Source organism: Carex rostrata, chromosome 11 (assembly GCF_964058835.1).
Source record: "Carex rostrata chromosome 11, lpCarRost1.2, whole genome shotgun sequence".
Taxonomy (NCBI): domain Eukaryota; kingdom Viridiplantae; phylum Streptophyta; class Magnoliopsida; order Poales; family Cyperaceae; genus Carex; species Carex rostrata.
This window is the reverse complement of record NC_135928.1, coordinates 191,789-213,313: the sequence shown is the minus strand read 5'-3', so window position 1 is coordinate 213,313 and position 21,525 is coordinate 191,789. Positions and strand designations below refer to the sequence as shown.

Sequence of the window (21,525 nt, the reverse complement as noted above, 5' to 3'; positions counted from 1 at the left end):
TGGATTTTGAAAACTTGAATATTGAGCCGTAGCACGGGAGGCCACTATGCTATCCATAGCACCCCAGCCTAACTCTATATATATATATATAGTGTATATATATATGAGGAGGGTTCAAATGCCTCCATGTTTTTGTGCCTCCATCTCTCTCCATCATTTTCAAAGTTCAAACAGTCGATCCGAACCGCTCAAACTAACCTCCATACTAAAATATGTTTTGAGACCAAATTTTATATTTTTAGGAAGTTTTTTACTATTTTTTTAGATAGGTAAAAAATCAGTAAATCTGAACCATCTAAAAACAATATTTTTTTACCTATCTAAAAAAATAGTAAAAAAATTCCTAAAAATATAAAATTTGGTCTCCAAACATATTTTAGTATGGAGGTTAGTTTGAGCGGTTCGGATCGACTGTTTGAACTTTGAAAATGATGGAGAGAGATGAAGGCATGATGGAGGCACAAAAACATGGAGGCATTTGAACCCTCTCTCTCTATATATATATATAGAGGTTGGCTAAGATCAAAGTGGTAGTTCTTGAGCTTTGGTGCTACCAATTCGTTTTTAAATTTTTAAATTTCAAAACGTCGATCCGAACCGTTCAAGTTGTTCTCCATATTAAATTGTGCTTGGAGACCAAATTTTACATTTTTCTGAATTTTTTTACTATTTATTAAGCCACTTTGAAAACAGCTGATCCAACGGTGGCTTCTGATTTTACTGTTTTGTTAAGCCACCGTTGGATCAACGATTTTCAAAGTGGCTTAATAAATAGTAAAAAAATTCATAAAAATGTAAAATTTGGTCTCCAAGCACAATTTAATATGGAGAACAACTTGAACAGTTCGGATCGACGTTTTGAACTTTGAAAATTAAAAACACGAATTGGTAGCACCAAAGCTCAGGAACTACCACTTTGATCTTAGCCAACCTCTATATATATATATATATATATATATATATATTAAAAATTGGTAGCATCAATTTCTAGAACATGTATCAATGTGATTAAAATGACATCTCGTGTCAGGTGGTTTGTAAAACTTAACCATCTTTTAATCCACATGCTAACCTTATCGTGGTAATTAGTGTTCCTGCTAATTACCTTGGTCAGTGACTTTTAAGAGTATATATTATCTATATTATGAAGTTTCACAATTCAGTCATGAACTCGAAATGATCCATAATTTCAATAATACTCAAGGCAACAAAATGATATATAAATAAACATTCAATTCATGAACAAAGCTTTGTGATAATTTATCGTATTATTGACTTCTAGATTATTACAGACTAACACTTCTTTCGTTAATTCTCGTCTTCTTCGTTCATTTCTTCAGCCCTTCGTTTAGGGCTGTAAACGAGCTGGCTCGGGCCGAGCTGGGCCTTATCTCAACTCGTTTATTTTGGCCCGAGCCTGGACTGAGCGAGCTGGACTTAGGTCATCCGAGCCAAAACCTCTGGCTCAGCTTGTGACAAGCCAGCCCGAGCTAGCTCGTTGGGCTTTATTAGGCTGTTATTATACAAATTTTAAAAAAAAAAAAATCTCATTCAAAAAATTTAAGAAATTGTCCAGCAGGCACATCTTCAAGCAACTAAAGCCATATTCTTTCTTTCCAAACCAAAAATACATCAATTTTGCATAATTACGTCTTTAAAAATGGGACTGGACTTAAAATTATACGGGACTAAACTCTAAATTCACTGTAGCTTAACGAGCCGAGCTGACCCTTGGCTCAGCTCATTTATTTTAGCCCGAGCCTGAGCCGAGCTGCCTCGTTAACAGGTCGGTCCACTGCCGAGCGAGCTGTTAGCGAGCGAGTGGTTTTTTGACGGCCCTGGCTTCGTTTCGCCTCCGCTTCCGTCTGACCTAAATCTGCGCCTCCGCCAGACCTAAACCCGCCGCCTTTTGCCTAACCTAAACTTTTCCTCCTGCCCTCTCCTCTGTCCCTTCTCTTCTCTTCCGCCATCTCCTCTGTCTCTTCTCTTCTCTCCCGTCTCCGACCCGTCGCCAGTTGCTTCAACTTACGACGGCCTCTCTTTCCGTTTTGTTTGCTAATATTCCAGCTAGAAGGGAGGAAAGCAGTCCAGCGGTGCGCTCAAAATCAGGTTGGTAGATTTTCAAGATTTTTAGGTTTTCCAGAAATTAGATTCCTGCGTTTGGCATTGTAATTAGTTTTCTAGGTTTGTAGATTGTATGCTTTGAATCATATTTGTAAGTTTGAGCTAAAATTAGATTTGTACGTTTCTCAGAAATTTGATTTAAATGTTCGTTCATTCACATTCATAAAATAGATTTCTGGTTTGGGAGAAAATTGGCTCATCCCATTGTCATGTGTTATTGGGTTGAAATCTGAACCAGTTAACTTATTTGTTGAAAATTGAATGCCTTCTAAGGTTCACCTTTCTAACGCAACTCAATTGTGGGAGTGTTGTAGGCTCATGTGTCCTTTGCAAATCATGTCATTAGGAATATCCAATTCCTTCTCAATTTCACCTTTCTTGCATATCCTATCTATAAGATCGATGTAAGTCGAAGACATTAGGCTTGGGATTTAATTAAGAGTCAATTGTTGTTCATTGCACAATTAGAGCTATTGTATAGTTCTTGCCTGTAGCTACCAATCCAGTCACAAACCACTTGTCTGATGAAATGTTATAGCTTTATTGACAATATTTTCTTTTATTTTATCAAAAAAAATATGGCATGTCTTCATGCACCATGTTTCTAATAGATGGTGTTGTATATCCTTGATTAATCTTAACTTTTTTGTTTTTTTCCTCTTTCTCTAGATAGTAGAGGTTGATATTTCTCAATCTATATTTGAAGAGCAAGGCAGACAAATATATGCTGACAAGCTTTTGCAGTTGCAGGTGAAATAATTTGTAACCATATAAAGGAAAAAGAAACCAAGTGATTATATTCTAAGTTCTCCATATTGTTATCTATTATTTAAACAGGCAGAAAGGAGGCTAGACGACGGACAACTGAGGTCCCTCTCAAGTGAAGAATTAGTAGCGAAATACTTACTAAAAGGGAGAGAGAATATTTCAGCCATAACAAGACAAGTGTTAGCAGTTGATGAGATTTTGAAGTGTATAAAATTGGAAGGTGAATACAAATTGCTGTTGATCTGTGATCTAGAATAGTTATATGATGTTGAACACATTGATATTCATGGGATTCATATTATGAATTGTTAGAATTTTTTAGTAGGGTTGGATATCGATTCCTCTCCCATGCGTTACACGTAGAACGAACCTGCTACGTGTTCCCGCTACCACCGCCTTCTTCGATTGGCCTATAGTTCTCTGTTGTCTCCCACTCCCTATCGGTCCTCCATAGCCAGCCCATTTCTCTGATCCTAATCTGCAGAGAGGACGCAATTTCCACTGCCATTGGTCGCCGTCGCTGGTAAGAGTTACGGTATTACTCTCCTTACTCGAAACAGATGATTTCATTTTCCGCTAATTAAACACTGCATATAATTCTTGCTTATTTCAACATTGCATATTATTCCTCCCATTAAGTTAAAATTGCCCTCTTAAATTAATTGCAACTAAATGCGCTGGATGAAGTTCAAATTTCTTTGTTAAACTAATTGAAAATAAATCTGTTGTTAGTTTGCTCTTAATTGTTAAGTTTTGTTCAGGTCACACATTAAAAAAAAAATGGTTAGCTTAAATTTGCGTATTGCAAAATTACAGCAGTTGGTACTGAAATAATAGATTCCTGTTGGAATAACAGCTGATTTATTTCCTGCTGTAATAACAGCTGATTTATTTTTTAATTGTTTTGGGACATGGTGCCGCCATCTCTCCCTCTCTCTCTCTCTCTTACTGTTCCTTTTCCTTGCTTTCCTCGTTGATTCTGTCGAATTTCTCGGTATGCATGCTCGTCTCCTTTAGTTGTTACCTTTTCTTTTCTTTTTTTCTTCTCATCTTTTTGTTTGTTTTGTTTACTACTTTAGTTGGCGTTTTTCGGCCGAGGGTTTTTATTTTTTTCTCATATTTTTTTCTTTACAGGATATTTTTTATCCGAGTGTTCTTAGCTGAGTTGAGTACTTAGAGTTACATCTGCTACTAGACGACTTCCTTCCTTTTTCCTTTGGAGAAAAGAAACATGGCAGCCAATATCCACTAAAAATCAGGTATCAATTCATATGCATCATCTATTTTTTATTGCTGTCAAACTTTCATTTTTGTTAATGAATAAAGGTTTTTTGGTTCTTTTTAACTTCAGGGAGCAATATTAGTTGGTGCCTAACTGGTTCAGTACTGGCAATCTGTTTTGGGATGCATGGCTATCATTATATACTTTTACTGTTACTGTTACTAAGCATCTTGAGTGCTGGGTTTTAAATTTACTGAGCATCTAGCAAGCTTATCATGTCTGAACTGGAATTAGTTAACAAAATGTTTAGTGACCTAGCATTACATCCAATTCTAATTCCATTTTGGAAATTATTTTCAGCTACAAATATTGGGTCATTGCAGATCAGACTTAATTTACTATTTCAATCTGCATAAATGATATAATATGTATATTGTATTATTGTTTGAATCTTAAATTTGGTTTGACCTCCAGGCTCTGACTTCTGCAGTGATACGCATCTTTAGTGCTGGGTTTTCAATTTTTCATAATTGGCCTCATCTCACATACAATTGTAAGTACTTAAAAAAATTATTAAATAATTTTAATTTTAGTTCTGCTTGTAGATACGGATACCAATTGTATGTTACTTGAATGAGAATCTAGCTAATATTGCATTTTTAAATTTTTTGAATGACAACAAATAGAATCAAATTTGAATTTTTAAATTTCCATAATGCACAATTATTTGTTAAACCGGTGGACATGATGCTATCCGTCTCCAATGGAAATACTGGCATTTGAGGGGAAGAAAGTCTCTGTATTGGAAAATTATTTTTGTATTGCTAGGATTACTGATGAAAAAATTAAATTCGGTGCTAACTTGTATGATTTTTAGATGGAATTGATTAAAATTATGAATGTTCTTTTCTTAATACTACGAAGCAAAACTAATTTGATTTTGTATTGTACTATATTTAGGCCGAGGGTTTAATTTTTTTTTTCCTCATTTTTCATTACAGTATATCAGGATATCTTTATCCGATTGTTAACGACTTCCTTTTTCCTTTGGAGAAAAGAAATATGGCAGCCAATCTCCTAAGGCCCAGGGTTTTCCCCACTAATCTGGTATCAATTCATGATTTTTTTTTTTTTTTTTTTTGAGAAAAGGCAACAAAGCCCAATTTCGTTACCAGTAAAGTATTACATGAACAACTAATTTATTAACAAATATACCCATCTAAGAAAACCCAATGGGACAACATCCAAATACCTGTCTGAACAGATATGCAGTAGCCAATTCGTGAATTCATACAGAATCAATGTATCATTTCTTCTGTCAAACTTTTTCTTTTTACAATTTTTTGTTAATCAATAAAGGTATTTGCTTCTTTTAACTTCAGGGAGCACAGAATCCATGCTGTATTTCCTCGAGAAAAAGAAACCCAATTTCAAGAAAACTCCAATGTTTCCCGGTCAAGCATCTCGGCATGCTATCTATCCGTCAAAAGAACTCACCTTTGTTCCTCAATCCACCTGCTGCTGTTCTTTCAAAGGAGTCTGATAACCCTTTAGTTCAAGGAGAGGCTGCTTCTCTCGAGATCATCCATTTCTACCGCCTCCCATTTCTCCAAGAAAGTGCTGCTTCCGAGCTTCTAAGAAAGATTCAAGCCAAAATCTCTCCTAATATCATTGACCTAAAAACCGAGCAATGTTTCAATGTTGGCCGTGCTGGTACCAGTAAACTATCAGGGGAAAAACTTGAGGCACTTAAATGGCTTTTGGGAGAGACGTACCAGCCTGAAAACCTGAAAAGTGAGAGCTTTCTACAAGAAGAGGTCTCCACAGGTGCACATGCAATTATCTTAGAGGTTGGGCCCCGCATGTCATTCACCACAGCCTGGTCAACAAATGCCGTGTCAGTTTGCCAATCGTGTGGCCTCACAGAGATAAACCGTCTCGAAAGGTCGAGGCGGTACCTGTTGTACCTCAAGCCCGGCACTCTTCTTGACCAAACCCAGCTTACCGACTTCGCTTCCATGGTACACGACAGAATGACAGAGTGTGTGTACCCAAAACTTCTCAAGTCTTTCTCCACCAGTTCAGTGCCGGAGCCTGTACAAATTATCCCAGTAATAGAAAGGGGAAGTGAGGCTTTGGAAGAAATTAATATTAAAATGGGGTTGGCATTTGATGAGCAGGATATAAAATACTACACGAGCCTATTCAGAGATGACATAAAGAGAAATCCTACAACTGTTGAATTATTCGACATAGCCCAATCAAATAGTGAGCATAGCCGGCACTGGTTTTTTAACGGAAAGTTGATCATAGACGGCGAAACCATGCCACAGACTTTGTTTCAAATTGTGAAAGGCACCCTCAAGGCAAACCCTGGTAACTCAGTCATTGGATTCAAAGATAATTCCAGTGCAATCAGGGGGTTTAAAGTAAATAAGCTACAACCAACATCTCCGAAATTGGGGCCTCTATCATGTACACAAAAGGAGATGGATATCTTATTAACAGCTGAGACTCATAATTTCCCTTGTGCAGTGGCGCCTTATCCTGGTGCTGAAACTGGAGCTGGGGGCCGTATCAGAGACACTCATGCCACTGGCCGTGGATCTTTTGTGGTCGCATCCACTGCTGGTTATTGTGTGGGGAATTTAAGACTTGAAGGCTCTTATGCACCTTGGGAGGACAATTCTTTTTCGTATCCCCCAAATTTAGCATCTCCACTGCAGATTTTACTTGATGCTAGTGACGGTGCATCAGATTACGGGAATAAATTTGGAGAGCCCATGATTCAGGGGTATACACGTACTTTTGGCATGCGTCTTCCAAGTGGAGACCGGAGAGAGTGGCTCAAACCAATTATGTTTAGTGCCGGTATTGGTCAAATAGACCATGAGCATATTGAGAAAGGTGAACCTGATATAGGTATGTTGGTTGTGAAAATAGGGGGTCCCGCGTACCGGATTGGTATGGGTGGTGGGGCTGCTTCTAGCATGGTTAGTGGTACTAATGATGCTGAGCTGGATTTCAATGCTGTACAAAGAGGTGATGCTGAGATGGCACAGAAGTTGTATCGGGTGGTACGAACATGTGCCGAAATGGGTGATGCCAATCCTATTGTCAGTATTCACGATCAAGGTGCGGGAGGTAATTGTAATGTGGTAAAAGAGATTATTTATCCAAAAGGGGCTGAAATTGATATAAGGTCAATTGTGGTGGGAGACCATACCATGTCTGTACTAGAGATTTGGGGTGCTGAGTACCAAGAGCAAGATGCCTTACTGGTATGTCCTGAGAATCAACTCCTTTTAGAGTCAATTTGTGCTAGGGAGAGGGTATCTATGGCTGTTATTGGCACAATCAATGGATGTGGTAAGATTGTTTTAATAGATAGTAAAGCAGTAAAAGAAGCCGAGGCTAAAGGTTTGCCGCCTCCACATCCAATCGAAGACTTGGAACTGGAGAAGGTGTTGGGTGATATGCCTCAGAAGACATTTGAATTCAAGAGGATACAGTATGCACGGGACCCACTTGACATTGCTCCAGGTATCACCTTGATGGATGCTTTAAAAAGGGTTTTGTGTTTACCGTCGGTTTGCTCTAAAAGGTTCTTGACCACAAAGGTTGACCGGTGTGTAACTGGGCTTGTGGCACAACAACAGACTGTGGGTCCTCTTCAACTGCCACTAGCTGATGTGGCAGTGATTGCACAGACATTCACTGATCTGACAGGTGGCGCATGTGCAATAGGAGAACAACCCATCAAGGGGTTACTTGATCCAAAAGCTATGGCCCGGTTGGCAGTAGGAGAGGCCTTAACAAATCTGGTTTGGGCTAAGGTGACTTCTCTGACAGATGTTAAATCGAGTGGGAATTGGATGTATGCTGCAAAACTAGAAGGCGAAGGTGCAGCCATGTATGATGCTGCCATGGCATTGTCTGAGTGCATGATAGAATTAGGTATTGCCATAGATGGAGGTAAGGATAGTCTTTCCATGGCCGCGCATTCTGGTGGTGAGGTGGTAAAGGCACCTGGTAATTTGGTAATCAGTGCATATGTCACCTGTCCTGATGTGACCCTGACTGTTACACCAGACTTGAAATTGGGTGATGACGGGGTTTTGTTGCATGTTGATCTGGCAAAGGGGAAGAGGCGGTTAGGTGGGTCCGCTCTTGCTCAGGCATTTGATCAAATAGGTCACGAGTGCCCTGATTTGGATGACGTGGCCTATCTTAGAAGAACATTTGATGCTGTTCAGGGGTTGATTGGGGAAAGGTTGATATCTGCTGGTCACGATATCAGTGATGGAGGGATTCTTGTTAGTGTACTTGAAATGGCATTTGCAGGAAATTGCGGGGTTAAATTGGATTTGAAATCAAATGGATACGGTGTCTTTCAAACCCTATTTGCTGAAGAATTGGGTCTGATCATAGAAGTCAGTTCAAAAAATCTGAATACAGTTGTGGAGAAATTGAAAGAGTTCAGCGTGTCCAGTGAAATTATAGGTAAGGTCACATCTTCTCCAACTATAGACCTCTCCATTAATGGAAAACCCCAATTGAAAGAAGAAATACCCTTTTTAAGAGACTTGTGGGAAGAGACCAGTTTTCAACTGGAGGGGTTGCAGAGACTCGCCTCGTGTGTAAAACTTGAAAAAGATGGCCTTAAATCCCGAAAAACTCCAAATTGGTCTCTATCATTCACACCAAAGTTCACTGACCCCAAAATTTTAGATCTGAAACATAAACCAAAGGTAGCTATAATTCGTGAAGAAGGGAGCAATGGGGACCGAGAAATGGCAGCGGCCTTTCACGCAGCGGGTTTCGAGCCGTGGGACCTGACAATGTCAGACTTATTAGATGGAAAAATCTCACTAGTTGATTTCCGTGGGATTGCTTTTGTTGGTGGATTCAGTTATGCTGACGTACTTGACTCAGCAAAGGGTTGGTCAGCCTCCATTCGGTTCAACAAACCCTTGTTGGATCAGTTCCAACAGTTCTATAACCGACCCGATACATTCAGTCTTGGTGTGTGCAACGGATGCCAACTCATGGCCTTATTGGGTTGGGTACCGGGTTATGGATCCACAACTGATGTCTCTCAACCAAGGTTTATTCACAATGAATCTGGTCGGTTTGAGTGCAGATTTAGTAGTGTTACAATTGGGGATTCACCAGCTATAATGTTTCAAGGAATGGAGGGGTCCAGTTTGGGTGTTTGGGCTGCTCACGGAGAGGGAAGGGCATACTTCCCTGACACGTCAGTATTGGATCAGGTAATGGATTTGAATCTGGCTCCGGTAAGGTATTGTGACGATGAGGGGAAGGTAACGGGTTTGTACCCGTTCAATCCGAATGGGTCCCCAGAGGGAATAGCAGCTCTCTGCTCACCAGATGGGCGACACCTGGCAATGATGCCACATCCGGAGCGTTGTTTCATGATGTGGCAGTATCCATGGTACCCAAGTGATTGGCAAGTTGAGAAAAGCGGGCCCAGTCCATGGCTGAAGATGTTTCAAAATGCACGAAAATGGTGCAGTTAGAAGAGGTAATTATTTATTTATTTATTTATTGAGGAGGGTTCCAATCCTTGTGCCTTTCATACCTCATATTTTATACCTTCGTTTTCAAAGTCCAAACTGTCAATCCGAACCACTCAACATGATATCCATACTAAAATATGTTTGGTATGAAATTTTTTACTATTTTGTAAAATAGGTACAAAAATCACTGTTTCTGCACCGTTTTTTACTATTTTCTACCCTATAGGTTCTTTATTTCTGAATTTAACCATTCATTGTGTGTTTTAGAAACTGATGGTTGGTACTTTTGTTTGTTGAAGGAAATTAATTGGATGATGAGAATCAGATTGCTTCTTATACTACTACGATTGGTGGTTGCTCGGTGGAAAACTGAAGCAGCTTTTCTGCATGCCTTATGTTTGCACTAAGTTTAACGAAGAATAAATATGTCGGTTACTCATAAGATATGCATATATATATATATATATGCGTATAAATTTTGTGGAACAGTAGTGTTGAAGTATTGGATTGTGTTTGAGTTGAGCTCTATTTTGGAGTTGGAATTGTAATGGTAGGATTTTGAGATGCAATTTGTGATGCAATGCTGATGTTATATATTATGCTCTAACTTGACTATTAGTTGAGTTGCTGGCAATTGAAGGCCCATCACGTGATTCACATGCAGGCCCAATTCAAGGCCCATCAAGTATGTTGTTATCAAGTAAGAATAGTTGGTTTCCCCCAGTGTAGACACATGAATTGTTTTCTTCTCAAAATTTTCTGTCACTTTCTAGATGGTAGATATTGATTGACCTCTTCTCTTATCTCTTCCTCAACAAAAACAATAATTGAGTCAAAGGAAGCTACTTTTACTTTTAATGATTTTGTTCTTCAATTGACATGTATATCATATGTATATGCTATCCTATCCTATCCTATAATCTGAAACCAACTCAACTGTTTCTCAATTTTGTTGAATTTAAACAAATTCAATATTTCAAAAGCCCAATTTTCAAAAGGCAAATTTTGGATTATACATGTCGGTTGTAGCTTTCTTCCATATAATTGCTCTTTTTTTTTCTATACTATATGTATATTTTATTTTTCTTTTTTGTTCATTTAAAAGCATGGCAAAGTGTTAAAAAAAAATGAATGATATCATATTAACCACAAATTAAGTTGCTATAAGGTTCGTGTAAGCTCAAATTTAAAAACATTTTCCTGAACATGCAATAAATACAAATATCCTCTCTGATCACATTAATCTTAAATGCGTGAATATGATGTACCACACAATATGTTTTTGTCATTAACAGATATTTCACAATGATGTGACGTGACAAAACAACATTTAATTTACATGCCATTTTTTTACATAATTAATTAATTAATTAATTTACGAAGATAGATCCACACATATTCCAAAGTATGTATTATTTTAATTTTGAATTGGAAAATGGGTATTAGAATTTAGAATTAGATGCTTCTTCTACTCTTTGGAAGAAGCACCTCTCCTCTGGCCTTTGGGCACCTCTTTGTCTCTGTTCTCTCCATTTAATTATAAATTAATTTATTTATTTATTTGTCTAAAACCTTGAGATCTCCACACCTTGAGTTGACCACTAATAGCAAACATTGCTTTGCTTGAAATATGAGAGATTTGTTTGGTAAGTCAAAAATTCAGCTGCATTTAAGCGGACGCCCATGCCTTGTTTTCCGTTACATTTCTATTTCTTAAATAAATTTTAAACTCATGCTATTAGGGGTGAAAACGGAGCCGGATTATCCGGCGGATATCCGCTCCGTATCCGGATATAATCCGAATCCGGATAATCCGGATTCGGATAATTCCCGGATACGGATTCGGATAATTTTCGGAAATCCATAAAAGATCCGGATACGGATACGGACACGGATTCGGAGTCCTAAACGGAGCGGATATCCGGATTATCCGGATTCGGATAATTTGGCCAAACCCATATAAAAGAGGAATAAATATTTGCTATAGGTGGGATTTGAACCCATGTCCTCCCATCTCAATACCTTAAGACCAAGCTTCAAACCACTACACCACAACATCTTTTGTTACCATACACTTATTTGATATATATATATTATATGAATAGATTATCTTTCATCTCTTATAAGTTCATTAATATTTATATTTAATGTTTTAATTAATATTTGTATTTTAGAAGTTCATATATCTTAATTATCCGACCATTATTTGTTTTATATCCGTATTCGAATCCGTATCCGTGGACTATCCGTTCCGTATCCGTATCCGTTTAAGGCGGATTTGGTTTTGAATTTTGATATCCGTTTACTATCCGTATCCGTATCCGTATCCGCTCATTATCCGACAGATGCGGATATGGTATTAGCATTATCCGCTCCGTATCCGCTCCGTTTTCACCCCTACATGCTATGCTATGCTGCTTTGTCAAGAGAAAAACAAACTTTAAATAATTCCGTTTCATTTCTATTTTTAAAGTTTAAATAATTGATTCAAACCGTTCAACATAATTTTTACAGAGAAAATATAATTAAAAATTAAATTTACATCTAAAAAAAATACCGATTTGGTTAGATATGCAGATAATCACCTCATTTAAGGATTTTTGAACCTTCCGAATATAGTGATATTTTTACCTATTTTAAAAAATAATAAAAATTAGAAAAAAAAATATAAAATTTGATCTTCAAGTACATTTTTGTATGGAGATTATATGAGCTGTTAGAATTAGGGGTCAAAATGGGTTGGATATTATCCGTTCAAATTTGAATATGTATTCGAAATTTTGCTGATTAGGATATTAGGACACAGATAGTTTGTGAATACGAATACGAATACAATTTTAATTTCCGAAATTGATACGGATACAAATATAAATATTTTTTTTTTCCAATACATGTCACACAGTGCAGAGAGCGTACCATACCAGCAATAACTTATCTTGTCTCACAGATACGGATAACTATCCGTATTTTTTCTCTATTTGTTTTAGAATTATATATGTTTAGAGAGGAATGCGTTTTTTGTTGCTATCTTTTGATTAAAAATATGGTTATATTGGTAATTATTTTTTGTTTATGATATATATAATTTGTAAACATTTGAAAAATTATTTACTTTGCCATAATAATTTCGAATATAGTGATTTTTTACCTTATTTTAAAAGATAAAAATTTGGTCTCCAAGTACAAATTTTGTATGGAGATTATATTGAACGATTAGGATTGACTATTTGAATTTTGAAAATAAAAACATAAATTTTATAGCACAAATTAAACCACACTTTATAAAGTATCATAGTCTCACTCGAAATTTTAAACGGGACTTCAAAACAAGAGTTGTTACTTTAACAAATATAGTTTAAAATATTTCAAGAGAAAAACTTAAACAAAACATACTGTCGAAACGAAAAATAGTTTAAAAAAAAAAAACTATTTTTTTAAAGCATGAGTGAAGTTTGAAACCTTATATTTTTGGAGGAGAAATCTTCCATCTTTTATGTCTTTATCTTGAAAATTTCAGTAATTTAAAATTTACATATTAAAATAAAATTATTAAATACGATCTATATATTTTTTTTAAAATGTAAAATATTAAGATATTTCGACTTATTTTGATTTGTATCAAAAGTTTAAAAAAATATACTAATATCATTAGTAAAAAAAAATTCAGCTGCATTTAAGCCACTGATGCTAATAGGGCAGCAAATGAATCAAACCAAATCAAACTTACTCCAATTTGAGTTTGAGTTTGAATAAAAATTCGAACCGAACTGGTTTGATTTATTTCAGAACGAACTATTTTCGAATCGAATTAATTGCGAACTACAAAATTTTCGAATCGAAGTCAATTGAATTACGAACTACAAATTTTATTGGCAGCTCTAGTTATCTCGGCAATTTATGCATTAGTTTCCTTATAGCATAATAAAATTCACACGGTTTCCTTTTACCTTTCACGAATTCATATTGATGGATTATGGACCAGCTAAAGATTCACTTACCTTTTACGTTGTTGGATTGATTAAAATCATGGCATGGACCTAGTCAAATGAAACTTATTCAATTGTTAATTTGTTACGCTTCTGAAACATTTTTCTATTATAAGTTACCATTATATTAACAATTTTGAGCTCTTATATAAGTTTGGTTCCTACATTATTAAAGATTGATAGTTGAATCAATTAGTTGCATTATTTGAGATTCGAATCTATATAGTTTGCGAAACAATTTCGAACGAATTATACTTAATTTGAGTTTGATTTGAATAAGATTCGAACCGAACTAGTTTGATTTGTTTCATAACGAAATAATTTCGAATTTATTTAATTACAAACTTTTCTCGAATCAAATGATCTCCTAGTGCATTTTCATATGGAGATTATATTGAGCAGTTGGAAATTAGAAGTGAAAATAGGTCGGATATTATCCGTTCATATCCAAATATATATTCAAAATTTTGTTGAATATTCGGATATAAATAGTTTGCGAATACAACACACATATTCGAAATTAATACGGATACAAATACACATAATTATTCGTATTTTTAAAAAATTTCCACTACACATTTGTGCAGACACAGATACGGATAACTATGTGTATTTTTTCTCTATTTGTTTTAGAATCATATATGTTCAGAGAGGAGTGTGTTTTTTTGTTGGTATCTTTTGATTAAAAATATGATTATGTTAGTGATTAGTTTTCATTAATGATGTATAATTTATAAAGATATGAAAAATTATTTAGTTTACCATAATTATTTCGAATATAGTGATTTTTTACCTTATTTTAAAAAAAATATATATAAATTTGGTCTCCGAGTATAAATTTTGTATGAAGATTATATTGAATAGTTAGGATTGACTGTTTGAATTTTAAAAATAAAAATATAAATACATAGCACAAATTAGACCGCAGTTTATAAAATACCATAGTCTCACTCTGAATTTTAATTGAATGTGACTTCAAAACAAGAGCTGTTACTTTAACAAATATAGTTCAAAATATTTCAAGAGAAAAACTTAAACAAAACATACTGTAGAAACGAAAAATAGTTACAAACTATTTTTTTTATTAAAGCATGAGTGAAGTTAAAGTTTCGAAACCTTATATTTTTGGAGGAGGGTTTAAATATTTTTCATCTTTTATGTCTTTATCTTGAAAATTTTAGTAATTTAAAATTTAAAATTTACATATTAAAATAAAATTATTAGATATAATATATATCTTTTTGTTAAAATGTAAAATATTATGACATTTCGACTTTGTTTTAATTTGTATCAAGGATTCAAGGTTTAGAACACTAATGTGGATAATTTATGAATGTTGTTGATTCAAATAAAATAAATTCTAAAAGTGATATTTCTTTTACGTGCATAGAGGAGAATAATATAAATTACATCTTACTTTTGAATATAAATTTTATAATTTTTGTTATTAAAAATTAAAAAGTAAAAGTAAAAATAGAAGTGCAAAACAAAAAAAAAAAAATTTAAACCTCCCTATGAAAAAAGAGATAATATTAATTAAGAATGTTAAAATATAATTCAATTTGAACTTTTTTTGACACTTGTCTTTTATTGTCAACATTGCGTTGTTGACAATAATAACGACTAAATGAGATACGGATGATGATTCATTGACAATGTCTAATTTTGACAGATATAACATTTTTTTTTTTTCAAAAATGTTGTTTTAAAAAATAGAAAAAAAAATTAGTCTTTGATCCAGTGACAAATGTAATGTCTTGCGTGGAAGAAGTCACATATTTGAAATTAAAATGAGAGAATCCTTGTAGTTATTAATTAGTTGAGTAGTTTGACATCTAATTTTTACTAGAAAGATAGAAAAAAAAATTACCATGTTGTTTTTCTTATTAGTTGTGCATTAATTTTAATGCAATTTAAAAAATATTTGATGCTCTTTAATACAATCCTCTGCAAAAATTTATGTCATTTTGACCAACTATAAAGCATACATCAAAAGCTCATCGTTTTTCATGTAAAAAATGTGTATATAGTATAAATCATATTTTCTTGCTATATTTTAAAATTGTAAACTATTTTTATGATTGTTTCCATTGACGAATTAATTCGTTGTTAATAAATCTCTGCCCACAAAACAAACTGCGAAGAAGTATTTAAAAAAAAAAAAAATGGCTCATCTTGTCAGAAGACTGTGCAGTTGAAAACAATAAAATGAAACACATAATATTATTTACAACACTGGAAGATATGCATCAAATTGAAAAATTACCTCACTCAAATATAATACGAAAAAAATATACTTTATATTACGTGTGCACAAAACGTTAATATACAATTTATATTGTTTTTGAAAATATTTGGAGGCAGACGCAGCTTTACATAAAGCTAATGAAGTCAATTGATTCTATTTATTTTCAATTGTTTTGTGCATATATATGTTTTTTTTTTATATAGTTTAGAATAATATATTGTATGTACGATAAATTGATACTCGTACTTAGCAAGAAAAATTTATATATTTAATTCTTAATAAATATTTAATTCATATAGCTTGAAAGTCTAGTTGGGTCTCTATTTGAAGACGTGAGCACCAGTATTTCTAGCTTTTTTTGATATCGGCATAATCTTATGTAAATGAAATGTGAATAAATAATAAATAAAGTTATAAAACTAATGATATAATCTTAATATTAATTTTGATATTACTTAGAATTATTATTATTATGATATGAATTAATTAATTAGAGTAGTGAAGAGTAAGCATGGAGCAGTGATGTGAATGTGATGGATGTTTTGAGAAAGCAAAGCATAGCCTAGTCTAAGCTAGGGCTTACATATCCACCTAGTGGTTTAATTATACCCGACCCGGGCAGCCCTTACCCTGCCCGCCCGTGCCCGTTGCCCGAGGTACCCCTACCTGTGCCCGGGTATAGACGGGTAAACGGGTATGGCGGGTACGGGTATAAAACGGGCCGGACGCCGGTTTTGGAACAAAAACCCGAGTATACCCGGACCGCCTTGAACCGGTGCCCGCCCGGACCGGACCGGGAACCCGGTTTACCCGTACCCGTGCTCGTGCCAGTATACCCGTGTACCCTACCCGTTCTACCCTACCCGTATACCCTACCCTTATACCCTACCCTTATACCCGACCCGTTTGAATTTTGAAATTCAAAACCCATTTTCCCACCGGTTCAAGTCCAATCCGGATCGGTCAAATTGGACCCGACCGGCCGGACCCACCCGTGCCCGACCGGATTTGACCAATTTTTTTTTTCTGTTTCTTTTAAAATTTAAATTTTATTCCTCCATCTAGTCAAATCTCTTTAAATACACCTCTCTTCCTCCCTTCATTTTCACATCTCCATATCCATTCTCAAATTCTCAATATCTATATTCTCTCATTCTCTCAATCTCAAAATTTATTATTCTCAAATTTTAAATTTATTGTTTAAAAAAATATATAGTTCTAAATTTAATTCCTTCAACAAATACGCAAACGGAATTACGAAGGTATCGAAATTACAAAATTCGGCACCTCCCGCAAGATTTTTTCGCGAGATTTAAAGGTTACATTTATTCCATGTTAGATTAATTTATTTTTGTAGAGTAAATTTAGTTTATGCTAGATTTATTTTATGTTAAATTTGTTAAGTAATTAGATTTGTTAGATTTATTAAATATGTTACATTTATTTAATTTATGTTAGATTTGTTAGATGTGAAGTAATTAGATTTGCTTTGAATACGTTAGATTTATTTTTCAAATTCGGATTTATTTTTAATAGGTTAAAAAAAGATGTTAGATTTGTTAGATGTGAAGTAATTAGATTTGCTTTGAATACGTTAGATTTATTTTTCAAATTCGGATTTATTTTTAATAGGTTAAAAAAAGATGTTAGATTTATTTTTGTGAATATGTGAAATAATTAGATTTGTTTTGAAAATGTTAGATTTTATTTTTGAAATTCGGATTTATTTTTAATTTCTGTTTTTTAATTTCTGTTTTTTAAATTTCTGTTTTTAAATTTCTGTTTTTTAAATTCTGTTTTTTAATTTATGTTTTTTAATTTATGTTTTTTAATTTATGTTTTTTAATTTATGTTTTTTAATTTATGTTTTTTAAATTTCTGTTTTTCAATTTCTGTTTTTTAAATTTCTGTTTTTTAAATTCTGTTTTTTTAATTTATGTTTTTTTATTTATGTTTTTTAATTTATGTTTTTTAATTTATGTTTTTTAATTTCTGTTATTTTATTTCTGTTTTTTAATTTCTGTTTTTTAATTTCTTTTTTAATTTCTGTTTTTTAAGTTCTGTTATTTAAATTTCTGTTTTTTAAATTTCTGTTTTTTAAATTCTGTTTTTTAATTTCTGTTTTTTAATTTCTGTTTTTTAATTTATGTTTTTTAATTTATGTTTTTCAAATTCTGTTTTTCAAATTCTGTTTTTTAATTTCTGTTTTTTAAATTTCTGTTTTTTAAATTCTGTTTTTTAATTTATGTTTTTTAATTTATGTTTTTTAATTTATGTTTTTTAATTTATGTTTTTTTATTTCTTTTTTTTAATTTCTGTTTTTTAATTTCTGTTTTTTAATTTCTGTTTTTTAATTTCTGTTTTTTAATTTCTGTTATTTAATTTCTGTTTTTTAATTTCTGTTTTTTAATTTCTGTTTTAATTTCTGTTTTTTAATTTCTGTTTTTAATTTCTGTTATTTAAATTGCTTTAATATGTGAAGTAATTTATGTTTATTTTTTTCAATAGGTTTAAAAAAATTACAACTCCTCCTCATCGCGACTCGGAGGAAGATTTTGCTTCGAGATTGTCGGCCTCACTTTTTGGCCCCGCTATGCCACCGCCTAATTATTCAGAAAACTATCCACCTAAATATCTTGATAGTTCTTCCTCCCAAATACCACCACCTAATTATCCACTAAATTATCCACAAGATTATAAAAGAAGGGACCAAATGCTACAAACAAATTATCAACAACTCCCCCAAATGAGTGCACCATATTATACAAATAACGATCCAAATGTATACATTCCACAAGAAACACTTCAACCGACACCACCGTATTAATATGGAGGCATGGGCTCATCTTCTGTAGCATCGAGTCAATTCACTGACACTATCCCTATAGGAGGTACTCCTTCGACAGCTGAACCTGAAATTCAAGAAGAAGTTGTCCCTCCTTCGACAAGTGCCCCCCCCCCACAAGAACCAGCAGGAAAGAAGAATAAAAGACCTCCTCCCGAATACAATCAACCGTGGGCGAGATTTTATGATATTACCAGAGATAAAAACAAGATTATGAAATTTCTAGATTGTCAGGTAAAAGGTTGCAGTAAACATTTTGAGTATAAACAAGCTAATGGTATGACTAGCTTTAAGAGACATGCTGAAATGCACGAAAGAAAGGGTGAAGAGCCATCTGAAAATGTTGAACCAAGAGAAATCCAAACCCTTATTAATGCGGATGGTACCAAAACCAATCCAAAATTTGATGAAAAAAAATGTTTAGTGAATTGGCCTGGTACATTACTCATAAGGAACAACCAATAAGTATGGGTGGTTGCATGATTTTTTCCCGGTTATGCATTCGGGGGTTAGGTCAACCAATGTTCAAGAGGATCCATCATAACAAGATGGTTGGTGAAATAAAAAACCAGTTTATCTCTAGAAAAAAATGAGCTAAAAACTATATTTGTACTACAAAACAATAAGGTCTCAATTACATTCGATATATGGACTGCCGGTAAACATGGCCTTGGGTACTCTTGTGTTACTGGGCATTGGATTGATGACCAGTGGGTATTACAAAAAAGGATATTAAGTTTTAGGGTGTTGGATTCCCCGCACATTGCAAATGTAATTTTCAAATCCATTACTGAGGTTTTAGAAGATTATAACCTTAAGAGGGGTATGGTTAACAAGGTTTTTTCTATCTCATTCGATAATGCTAGCAACAACATAGCTTCCATTGAGATTTTTAAACGGTCACTAAACCCGATCATGAATGGTGCAATGTTTCACCAAAAGTGTGCTTGCCACATACTTAACCTCGTCGTGAATGCGGGTCTTAAAACACAAGCCGTAAGCCTATTGATAATTAAATTTAAAAATGCTCTCAACCACATTGTTTCAAACCAAGAAAGAAAACAACTGTTTGCGATCATGTGCGCCAACTCTCGACTGAGCAAGTTGAAAGTACCATGGGATATAGATACCCGTTGGAACTCTACCTATAGGCTGTTGAAACTATGCATTCCTTACCTGTTGGGTTTCGGGATAGCCAAAACCCGTTTAGGCTTAAGTTGCAGAATGACCGTAGAACAAAAATTTCTACGGCCAACTTAAGCTCAAGATTAAAAGGGATATGCCGGAAATTCCAAAGGTGAGTTCCTTCACAAGTTTTTCATTGCAAGGACCCTTTTAATTCATTTACAGATCTACTCCATGATTGATTTTCTAAAACTTTAATCTATTTACCAATTAAATAGATTAATATTACATTTATACCTTGTTTCCAAATCACAGTTGGAATGCAGACCGAGCGAGTAGAGCTACATCACGGGAATGATTCTACCCGGAGCACCAGACGTATGGTGCCTCTATAGGTTATCCACTAGGATTAACCAGAGAGCGGTTTATTTCTTTTTCCAGAAATACCGTAAACCGCAGAATTCTGCAAAAACATTATTCACGGGGAAAAGACGAAAACCCGTAAACACAAATTTTCGGTTACTCAGTTTCATCAATAAGCAAAACTGAAATACCGCGAAATTCAGGAAAACACTATTCATCAATCCCGTAAATATACTTCACAACAACCCGCAAGATTATACGTCAACTACGTATAACTTTCTTTTCTCAACCGAAATACTATTTGGGAGAGAAACCGAGAAAGAGAGAAAATACCGATTCGTTTCGACATGAAACGATACGAGTGAATTAGTGGTTTTTCTCTCTACATGCACCCCTCTATTTATAGATTCTAAAATGGTGTGAAAAGACCAAAATACCCCTATGACAAGGCATGCCACCTGGGGGGGTGAGGTGTCATGTGGATAGGATTGATGACGTGTCATCTGGATAGGATCGATGACGTGTCATGCAGATAAGGACGAATCTGAAAAGACCCGAATGCCCTCGGCCCGAATACAAATAATATTCGTATAATTATTCTGAACAATTATATTTCTTGCGGTTGTTGTTTCGGTAATTTATACAACGTGTCCGGCACGTTTATAAATTAACCAGTTAACTTTTATACAACGTAACGTGTACATTTATAAATTAACCTTTGTTTTTGCTTTGTCATCTTATATGACATTTATAATTTAATTATAACACATATAATTAATTATAACCATCTCACTATTGATCATAACCAATTTATAATCAATCACAATAAGATTCTCCGATTAACTCCTATATGGTGTGACCCAATATGATCTGTGTTATGTTGGTAAATAGAATTAAAACTGTTTTAACTTCTATAATCGTGAGAGGCATCTGGCAAAACGCATCATGACCATCCAATTACACAGATGATGCTGTACAGTACAATATCACGATCCAGTAAACAATTTACTTGTGTCAGTTCTTTTGTCACATAGCTATCAGATTAGTTTCAAGGTAGGTGTGTGTCATCCTTGTAAACTTAATCTTTTCTTGATCTTGAGCAGATTATCAAATATGATTACTCTTGTAATCATACAGCGCGCTGATAATCTTACTCTATCAAGGGGCCCAGTGATGCTATAGCTCGTATAGAGATACGAGGGACAATAGTACTTTTGGTAAACCATCACTACCTCAGCTAAGCCATGTATACCGAAGAGCTACCGTTATAACTTCATTTTACCGACAGCGTTTGATAACAATCA

At 34.3% G+C, this 21,525-nt stretch overlaps 1 protein-coding gene across 4 annotated transcripts; it reads left to right on the top strand.

Annotated features, from left to right (window-relative positions):
- Window positions 1-1,797: 1,797 nt before the first annotated feature.
- LOC144561599 (putative phosphoribosylformylglycinamidine synthase, chloroplastic/mitochondrial) lies at window positions 1,798-10,299 on the top strand. 4 transcript variants are annotated; one of them, XM_078310610.1, is made up of 9 exons: window positions 1,798-2,109; window positions 2,794-2,874; window positions 2,962-3,112; window positions 3,205-3,415; window positions 4,027-4,151; window positions 4,589-4,667; window positions 5,116-5,221; window positions 5,506-9,659; window positions 9,954-10,299. In XM_078310610.1, the coding sequence occupies exons 7-8, from the start codon at window positions 5,177-5,179 to the stop codon at window positions 9,652-9,654; spliced, it is 4,194 nt and encodes a 1,397-aa protein (XP_078166736.1). In that variant the 5' UTR covers window positions 1,798-2,109; window positions 2,794-2,874; window positions 2,962-3,112; window positions 3,205-3,415; window positions 4,027-4,151; window positions 4,589-4,667; window positions 5,116-5,176; the 3' UTR covers window positions 9,655-9,659; window positions 9,954-10,299. The 4 variants fall into 4 exon arrangements, with proteins under 4 accessions (XP_078166736.1, XP_078166735.1, XP_078166734.1 ...); XM_078310609.1 differs by having other exon boundaries at window positions 1,799-2,109; window positions 3,218-3,415; window positions 5,497-9,659; XM_078310608.1 differs by having other exon boundaries at window positions 1,799-2,109; window positions 3,215-3,415; window positions 5,497-9,659.
- The last annotated feature ends 11,226 nt before the right edge of the window (window positions 10,300-21,525 follow it).